Source organism: Juglans microcarpa x Juglans regia, chromosome 8S (assembly GCF_004785595.1).
Source record: "Juglans microcarpa x Juglans regia isolate MS1-56 chromosome 8S, Jm3101_v1.0, whole genome shotgun sequence".
In the NCBI taxonomy this organism is placed as follows: Eukaryota; Viridiplantae; Streptophyta; class Magnoliopsida; order Fagales; family Juglandaceae; genus Juglans; species Juglans microcarpa x Juglans regia.
Window position 1 is genome coordinate 1606667 of NC_054609.1, and position 9772 is coordinate 1616438.

The following is a 9772-nucleotide window of genomic DNA, read 5'->3' on the forward strand; positions in this document are numbered from 1 at the left end:
CAGAACATTACTAAGAATAATGTTGTTTGTGAGCCTAACAGTACCTAAATGTGTGACAGGCATGCAAGTGCCATTGGGCAACTTGACATTGTATGATACTTCTGTGGCTTTATATGTGAAAAATAAGGGGCTACAGATCATATGATCTGTAGCCTCCTGAATCAATAATCCAAGGAATGTTGCTTGGATTAGAAGAATTAGAAAGAAAAGAAGTGTAGCAAAAAGACTCGATACCAGACACTTTGGAAGCTTTAGGTGCTGTTGAAGTGGCTTTAAACATAGTTTGTGCCTGGTTCACTGAAGGAAGCGAGCTGGGAAGATCCTTGTGTTGGAGCAAGGTAATAAGTTGCTGATATTGCTCCTTAGTAAAATTAAACTTGTCCTCGTGTACTTCCTCCTCGATGCAAAAGTTGCTCTGATTTGCAAAAGTGTTTGATCCCTTGCCTTTGAACAGTTTGTGACTAGGGGGATATCCGTGGAGTTTGTAGCATTTTTCAACAACATGTTCTGCCATATTATAGTGGGTGCATAGGGGGCTGGTGCATTTCCAGCTTTGAAGCAATTCTCCAAGGTATGCCCCTGAGCTTGACAATGAGTGCAGTAGAGTCTATCCATTCTTTGAGTCATGAGGTTCTTTGTGTTGTTTTTAAAGGAAGTTTTAGTAGCCAATGCCATAGAGTCAGAAGTTGGAGAAAAATTTGTGAGTTGGTGATGTTGTTCTTGTTGTTGAATTAGGGAGAAAACTTTGTTAACAGTGGGTAGTGGTTCAATGAGCATTATCTGATCCCTGGCATTAGCATATTGGTCATTAAGGCCCATAAGAAATTGTATGACATGGTCTCTCTGGTGTCTATCATTCAGTATACTCAACTGACCACAAGTGCAAGCAGAAATAGGGTCATAAATGGCTATTTCATTCCAAAGAGTTTTGAGGTTACCGAAATAAGCACTCACTGAGTCTCTGTCTTGTCGAAGGCTGACCAAGTTCCTCTTGAGCTGAAAGATGCGAGGACCATTCTGTTGTGTAAATTGGTCGTTCAATTCTGTCCACACAGCTTGTGCATCATCAACGAATGCAATGCTGGATCTGATATCCATACTTATGGAGTTTTGAATCCAGGAAACCACCATGTCATTACATCTCTCCCATAGATCAAATAAAGGGTCATCTTCATCAGTAGGTTTAGAAATGTTCCCACTAATGAAACCCAGTTTATTTTTTGCTCTAAGTGCTCGACACATTGCTCGGGACCAAGTAGCGTAATTATCAGTGGTGAGGAGGTCTGTAACAAGAACAAATGTTGTGCTATCTGCATTTTCGACTCGGTAAGGGTTATTTGGATATGTGAGATTGAGGTAAGGGGAAATCTATTGTTGGTTATTTTGAGGTTTTTCCTTTTGAGGCTATTCTGCCATGTTTGAGAAAATGAAAGAAGGGGAAGAAGGTTATCAGATTCAACGAACCTGGCGCTCTGATACCATGTAACAAGGTAAAGAAAGAAAAAACAAAAGAAAAGAGAAGACAAAGATTCACACCATTGATGTGCAGAGAATTCTCTGTAAAAAGGTGTACTACTGAATTATCAAGAAGAGCTCATATATACAGCATGTCGTGCATAGCCTAGCTGACACTTTCTAAAACTAACCAACTATACAGCTCACTAATAAAACAAAATAGCAAAACAGAATGCTAAGAAGATTCTAGTATCAACAACTTGTAGCTACATCAGCTTGAGAGCAACTTGTAGCTGACTCTTTAGAGACCACACGACCTACAGCTTTAGTAGGCTGCAATAGGTACAAGGATGGGACTTGGAGTGGACTTGCTCTAGGCGCTTCTTTTGATGTCCTTGAGCATTCATCAACTAACATAGATGGCGATCCGAATACACAAGTTCCTAGTAAGTATCACCTTACTTTGTCTTTGAACACCGATATGGGTAGTCTGGAATGTTTCCAAACCTATTGCCTCACTGAAGAAGATCTTGCATTGTTACAATATTATTCCAGCATGTTGAAATGGGGATGGTTGTGTTATATGCCGCGTGGGTTGTTTCCAGATTGGTTGAGTGGGTGCTCTTTCATTGAGGCTTCAATTGGAACCAACTACCCCGGCTAAACGATGTACTAGTGTGGGTTCCGTCTTGTGTTCCAACATGACGTTTTGTTTCAAGAAATAGTACAAATTCTAGATGCATGCCCTGACAAACTCCGGCGGTTTATTAATCCTAAGGTTGTAGAGTTATTGTAACATTGATACATATTTGAAAACTTTATGACAAGCGTTACAATTACTCATAGCTGTCACAAATCTTGGAATGTATCAAACTTTATTACAGATATTATAGTACTCCAGTACTTATTACTCCAATTATTAGCGCACTTGCACAACATAGCCATGATTTCCATTAATTATATCGATATGTAATCGCAATGATCTGTGCAGTTTTAAAAGTATGTAAGTCATACATATTTTCTTTTAAAAAAAAGTTTGATAAATTTAAGTTCCACTCGAAAAAATCTATTTTTAATAGAAGGTATGCACGAAGATTTACATACTTAATATCTAGCATTGCTACTTATTGAGGAAAATATTTTCCACGCTTTGCAGTTTTGTGGACTGTCTTATTAATAGAGAAATACAAGTATACTGGCAGTAGGAAGCATAACAAACAGATAAGAGGAAATTCAAAACTAGATTACAATTGGATAACTAAGTCTACTAAATTTGAAACTCTAGTTTCCTACGGCTTCATCTTTATCTTCTATAACTGCCTTATCCTTAACATGCCCCTGCAAGCCCAATGAAGTGGAAACTACATTGAGCTTGGATCGAAGTGCTGCAAATCTGAATGAAGAAAGAGGTTTTGTAAAAATATCAGCTAGCTGTTCCTTTGAGAATAAAAACTTTACTTCAATAAGTTTCTTGGCTATCAAATCCTGCACAAAATGAAAATCAATTTCGATGTGCTTCGTGCGAGCATGAAAAACTGGATTGGATGATAGATATGTGGCTCCGATATTATCACACCATAAAATGGGAGGAGCTGAAGTTCTAAGACCAAGTTCCTGCAGCAAAGATTGAAGCCATTGGAGTTTAGCAGCTGTATTGGCAAGTGCTTTATATTCTGCTTCAGTACTTGATCGCTCAACTGTTGCTTGCTTTTTACAACTCCATGAGATAAGGTTTGGCCCGAGAAACACACAAAAACCTCCAGTTTAGCGTCGATCATCGCAAGAGCCAGCCCAGTCAGCATCTAAAAATGCTTGAAGAGTTTTGTTGCTTGACTTGCTAAATACAAGACCATGGTTAATAGTCTGTTTTAGATACCTAAGTAGTCGTTTAGCTGACTGCCAGTGAGCAAGTTTGGGTTTATGCATGAACTGAGATAATTTGTTAATAGTGAAAGCTATATCGGGCCTAGTGACTGACAAGTACTGAAAAGCACCAACTGTGTTACGAAAAAGTGTTGGGTCACTGAAATCTTCACTGTCAAAAGCACTGAGATTAGTAGAGGTAGCCATAGGGGTACTAATGGGTTTAGCTTCATGCATTTTTGTCTTTTGAAGTATATCCATGATATACCTATGTTGAGATAATATAAGCTGCCCATCAGACTTAATAGCTTCAATACCAAAAAAAAAAATTCAGACTTCCCAAATCCTTGATTGCAAAGTCACTCTGTAGTGATTTCAACAACTCATCAATAGCATGCTTGTCTGAGCAGGTGATCAAAATGTCATCCACATAAATGAGAATGTACATAGTGAACATGGATGTAGTATGAATAAATAGAGAAGTATCTGAACGGGAGCCATGAAAACCAAGGTCTAGAAGCCGATTACTGAGGAGCGAGAACCACGCTTGTGGGGCTTGTTTTAGGCCATACAAGGCCTTTTTCAATTTACAAACATGATTTGGAAATTGAGGATGTGTATATCCTTGAGGTTGTGTCATGAAAACTTCCTCTGTGAGTGTACCGTGTAAGAAAGCATTATGTACATCGATTTGTCTAATTTCCCAGCTTGAAGAAATAGCAATAGATAGAACGGTTCTTACTGTGGTGGGTTTAATCACCAGGCTGTAGGTTTATGAGAAATCCACTCCAGCTTGTTGAAGGTAGCCCTTGGCTACTAGACGTGCTTTGTAGCATTCCACCTCACCATTTGCTTTCCTTTTTATCCGATAGACCCATTTGGACCCAATTAGATTTCGGGCATCAGTAGGAGGTACAAGAATCCAGGTACCATTGCGGAGTAAGGCATCAAACTCCTGGTTCATAGCATGTTGCCAGTGAGGATGCTTAGCCGCGTTGGTGTAGCACGATGGTTCGACCATTAGAGACTCGGTTTCGGCAATTAGGGCTTTTGGAAGAGGATATCTGATGGTGCCATCGGCACGGGTTTTGGGTTTGGTGATGTTATGTTTTGAGCGGGTGGTCATAGGATGGTGGGATGGAAGGAAATTTGAGGTGGATTGGGTGCAGGGGTTTTCAGAAATATTCGGTGCAGAAGGATCGGGTGGTGGGGAGGAAGAAAGGTTAGAGGAGATGGGTTGGGAAGGTAAAGGACTCGGGTGGGCTGGAGCGGTTTGAGATTGTAAATTGTTTGAGCGGGCCAGAGAAGCTTGGGCTTGATTGGAAGGAACCGATACCAACGAGGCCTGCTCTGCTGCACGTGATGAGTAATCAGGGGACATTAAATTGGGTATCATGAAAGGTGTTGAGGGAAATTTTTGATAACTCAGAGGGGAGGACTGCGCTTGATACGGGAAGATTGACTCTTCAAAAATAACATCGCGAGAAATAATTATTTTTTCAGTGAGTTGGTTGAGACATTTGTAACCTTTGTGATTGGGACTATACCCAAGGAAGATACAATGTAATGCCCTGTTCCCGAGGGTCCGGAGAGTTAACTCATGTCACTTAAAAATCATTTTCCTTCCACATAGTACATATTCTAATTTTTCTCTATCACACAAAATACTCATATAAACCTTCTATGCTTAAACCATCATTGTTAACTCTTCTCACCCATGCTCCATATCCTTGATCCTCAACTGAAACATTCGAATCATCTGAAAAATATTGTGGAGATAAAGGGTGAGTTATCAACAACTCAGTAAGCAGAGAATATATACTAGTATGTAAACATGAGCCTTTTCAGAAAGTTCAGTATGCAGAAACAAAAAATTTTATTTTTATATGCAGATCTCAGAAAAACGTGTTATCAGAAAATCAGAGCGACTTTTCAATCTTTTCATACTCAATATCAACAATTCATATTTAAGGATCCATTTCATATTCAAAAGCGCTTTGGCATAACATAACTGAACATCTTGATTTTATCATATTATATCATATACCATGTTTAACCCCCGTGATAGGGTTGTGCTATCCCTGATAGCCAAACTAGGCATGTATCATGTGGTGAACTTCCCATTTTTCAATCTCGGAGTCCCAAGTGTGCACACAGGAAAGAACACGTAAAAAGACCACTTTATTTTCAAAGTGGGTGCACTCATATCATATCATATCATGGTGGTACCAACCATATCACGTGAACCAGTATCATCATATCAGAACCATATTCAGAACAGATAAGTATGCCAAAGTTTTATCATATCCATATCATATCAAAACACGTGCGAAACATATTCATATCATTTCCATTTGATAAAAAACAGATCCAAATCATTTCATATCACATGCATAAAAATGTCAATGATATCATATTCACTCTTTTGCATATTTTAGAAACATGTTAAATATTGTTCATGTCTACACAATGCATGTCAGAAAATATTTTCTTTTTTTCGTACAGGTTTCATGAGTGATGCAAATAAACGATCGTGGTTGACTTTTCTCAAGTTTTCATCTCATCACAAAATATGCAGAGTTTTTAAAAAGTCAACCTCAATCTCAATAGTCCGTATAAAAACCTAGCATAGGAACCCCGCTTACCTGGACGATTTAACTTTTCCAGAATTTTCCTCAATTATGTCGAGTCGACTATAAATCGTCACCTATAAAGATAATCACGTAATTTTCGTAAGTTTCCAATCAATCACGTATTTCGATATTTAAGCCTAAACTTAAAAAATAATCCATTTTAATTCCTTGAAACTTAAAACTCTCACTTTCTAAAATTATCAATATCCACCATAACCAAAGTGAAACTCAAAACACCAATATTTAAACTCGAAACTATCAATAAACCTCACATCATAAACCAATCACTCAAATAACTCCATAATCCAATCCAACCGACCCCCTTTACTCCTCGGACTCAGTCCGGCACAACCAACCAATTCACAGTAAATATGAGTTAGCACTAAAATACATTTAAATCTCAAAAGTTCTTTGGGAAAATACTTACAATACTATAATATAATTTTTGAAAGATCACGGAAGTGCTAGAAGCGGCAATGCAGCAACAAAACAGTGCCAAATGCACTGTGACCGTGGGTCTCAAAAACTCACTTTTGAACGGGTGCAAACGAAGACCCAAGATTAATAGGGCCTAGGGATATCGGTGAAGTTAATGGTGGTGGTGGTTGGCCGTGGGTGGCGGCGCAAAGGGTGGTTGAAGTGCAAAAATACCCAAAACGGAAATATTGTTGGTGGGGCTTCACCGGTGACAGATCGGAAGTGGGGTTGGGTCCATTGGGTTGCTAGGAGGTCGATGATGATGTGGTGAGAAGATGGTGGCTGGAGGTGGTGCAACGGCGGCACAGCGGTGCAAGGAGTGTCGCTGCTTAGTGATGTGCGTGGGAACTAACGGCGGCGCGGTTGGGGCTGAGATTACAGGGGGTGGTCGTCGGTGGCTGGGGAGGACGGTGGGCCGGGCGGTGTCACGCACGACGGCACGACGTGGCGGGGCTGGGTGGACAAAGAATGACGCACGGGAGAGAGGGAGGGGCTGGGTCACGCGGGAGAGAACCAGGAAAAGAGAAGAAAAGAAAGAAAAGAAGGAAGAAAAAGAAAAAGAAGAAAAAGAAAAGAGGAAAGAGAAAATGTGGGGAAAGAAATGAGATCCAATCCTCACATCTTGGGTCACAAAAATGATCCAATGGAAACGATTTTAAAACAGCAAGTGAAATAAAATAATTCAAACGCAGTGATTACAATGAAAATAAATAATTAAACCCAATAATAAGTTAATTTAATTTGAGAAGAAATTTAAACGCATAACAATAATTAATTTAAGGAAAGCACTTCAAAAAATTAATTTTCATAAACTAAAAATCATAAAATAACTCAATTAAAATCCAATAATTTTAAAACAAGAGAATAAATTTTGAATCAATAAAAATAATTTCTTCATTAAAAATACCCTAAAATACAGGGTGTTACATACAACGAGTGGACCGAGGTTGTAACTTGTGGCGATTATATGGTCGAATGTTAGGCCAACAAGCACAACCAAAGACACGAAGAAAAGAATAATCTGGATCACTGTGAAAAAGGCGAGTGAAAGGTGATTGATTTTGAGAGACAGGTGATGGCATCCGATTAATTAAATAGCATGCTATATCAAATGCATCATCCCAATATTTGAGATGAACTTGACTATGAGTTAAGAGAGCCAGACCAATTTCAACAATATGACAGTGTTTACGTTCAATACCACCGTTTTGTTGATGAGTGTGGGGACAAGATCTGCGATGAGAAATGCCAAGAGAGGCCAATAATGCGGATAGTGAACGAAATTCACCATCCCAGTCAGATTGAACAGATTTAATTTTGCAATTAAATTGTCGCTCTACATGAGGCTGAAATTTGCGAAAAATAGTAATGACATCACTTTTGCATGTTATTGGATAGAACCACGTGTATCGACTATATGAGTCTAAAAATGTAACATAATATCAAAAACCATTATGAGAAAGGATAGGAGACGGACCCCAAACATCACTATAAATTAATTCAAGTGGTGCCGAGGCACGAGTACATGACTCAAAAAATGGTAACTGATGACTCTTAGAACTTAAACATGCAGAACAAGATAGATTGGACTTAGACGCGGCGACTGGTAAAGAAAATTTTGACAAAACATGACGAACAATTTTAAAAGCTGGATGACCCATGCGAGAATGCCATTGAGGAAGTGAGACTCGTTCACCAATAAGTGCAGATGGAGGAGAAGTTTTATTGGACATGGAGACAGGAAAAAGTCCGTTCTTACTCGGCCCGTGTAGTAGAGTTTGCCCCGTTGCTCGATCCTTCACAAAAAAATAAGATGGATGAAATTCAAAGAAAGTATTAGTAACTGTAATGAATTTTTGAACATAAATTAAATTCTTGATAATTTGTGGCACATGAAGTACATTATGAAGTAAAAATGAAAGGGTAGGAGTAGATAATTTAGAAGTGCCGAGATGTGTAATGTTCAAACCAGTGCCATTGCCAACACGGACTGTATCTTGGCCAGTGTATGCTTCAGCAGTAATATTGAGATTGGAAAGATCTGAGGTCAAGTGATGAGTAGCACCCGTGTCTGGATACCAGTTCAAATCATTTTTTGAAGATGAACTAGTGTAATATGCTTGCATAGAGGATTGATCACGTTCGTAAGTTTCATCATAGCGATGATAACAACGTAAGGCAGTGTGTCCCGGTTTGTTGCATACTTGACAAACAGGGCAAGACTCAGATGAATTCTAGCTTCGACCACGACCCTGTTACGATTAAAACGACCATAACCACGTGCACCAGAACTGAAACCAGGGGCACACCCAGGGCTGCGTTGGCCACGAGACCCACGCGAATGAGATACAAAATTTGCACTGCCCAGAGTAAGATCAGTGGATGATTGATGATGGTCCAACCGGATTTCATGAGCTATCAGATGCCCATATAAATCCTCCAAGGACAGTGGGTCAACCCGTGTTGTTATAGAGGTAACAAAGGAATCATATTCCGATCCTAGACCCGCAAGTAAAAACGAGACCAACTCAAATTTATTGAGTGGTTGATCAGCAGCGGCTAATATTTCAGCAATGGTAGTAAATTTGTGAAAATAGTCTGAGATAGAGGAACCACCTTTCTTGAGTGTAGCTAATTGACAATGAAGGTTCATGGATCGAGCACGGGATGTAGAGGTAAACATTCTTTCCAGTGTCGACCAGACTTGATGAGAGGTTTGGCATTTAATAACGTGGGTAAGGAAAGTTTCGGAGAGGGATGAATTTAGAGCTGAAAGAATTAACTGGTCTTGCATAATCCATTGCATGAAGGCAGGGTTGGGTACGGTTTGATTGGTAGGAGTTGTGATCATGGGGGAAGGACAAACCAAGGATTTATCAACGAAGGAAAATAGGTGCTGACTTTTGAGATAGGGGACGACCTGCGCTTTCCATAGCAGGTAATTGTCTCTCGTAAGTTTAATGGGTGTAAAGTTGGGGAGGGATGTGGTGGGTGCAGGGAAGGTGTTTGTAAAAATGGGTGGGTGAACAAAAGGAGAAGAGACATGAGTCTCGGAAACAGGTGGAGTTGAATCTGCCATAGCTGACGTTAGTCTTAGGCTCTTGATACCATATTGAGGAAAATATTTTCCACGCTTTGCAGTTTTGTGGACTGTCTTATTAATAGAGAAATACAAGTATACTAGCAGTAGGAAGCATAACAAACAGATAAGAGGAAATTCAAAACTAGATTACAACTGGATAATTAAGTCTACTGAATTTGAAACTCTAGTTTCCTACGGCTTCATCTTTATCTTTTATAACTGCCTTATCCTTAACGTACATCCTGAGAACAAAGAACAAGAC

At 39.4% G+C, this 9772-nt stretch overlaps 1 protein-coding gene across 1 annotated transcript; it reads right to left on the reverse strand.

The window, feature by feature from the left end:
• Positions 1-294: 294 nt before the first annotated feature.
• On the reverse strand, positions 295-1242 carry LOC121244770. The gene has a single exon (XM_041142977.1). The coding sequence runs from the start codon at positions 1240-1242 to the stop codon at positions 295-297; it is 948 nt and encodes a 315-aa protein (XP_040998911.1).
• Positions 1243-9772: the final 8530 nt, after the last annotated feature.

Bases quoted from the DNA above. Each gene is read 5' to 3' on its own strand.
- LOC121244770 (XM_041142977.1), bottom strand. From the start codon at position 1,242: ATGTGTCGAGCACTTAGAGCAAAAAATAAACTGGGTTTCATTAGTGGG.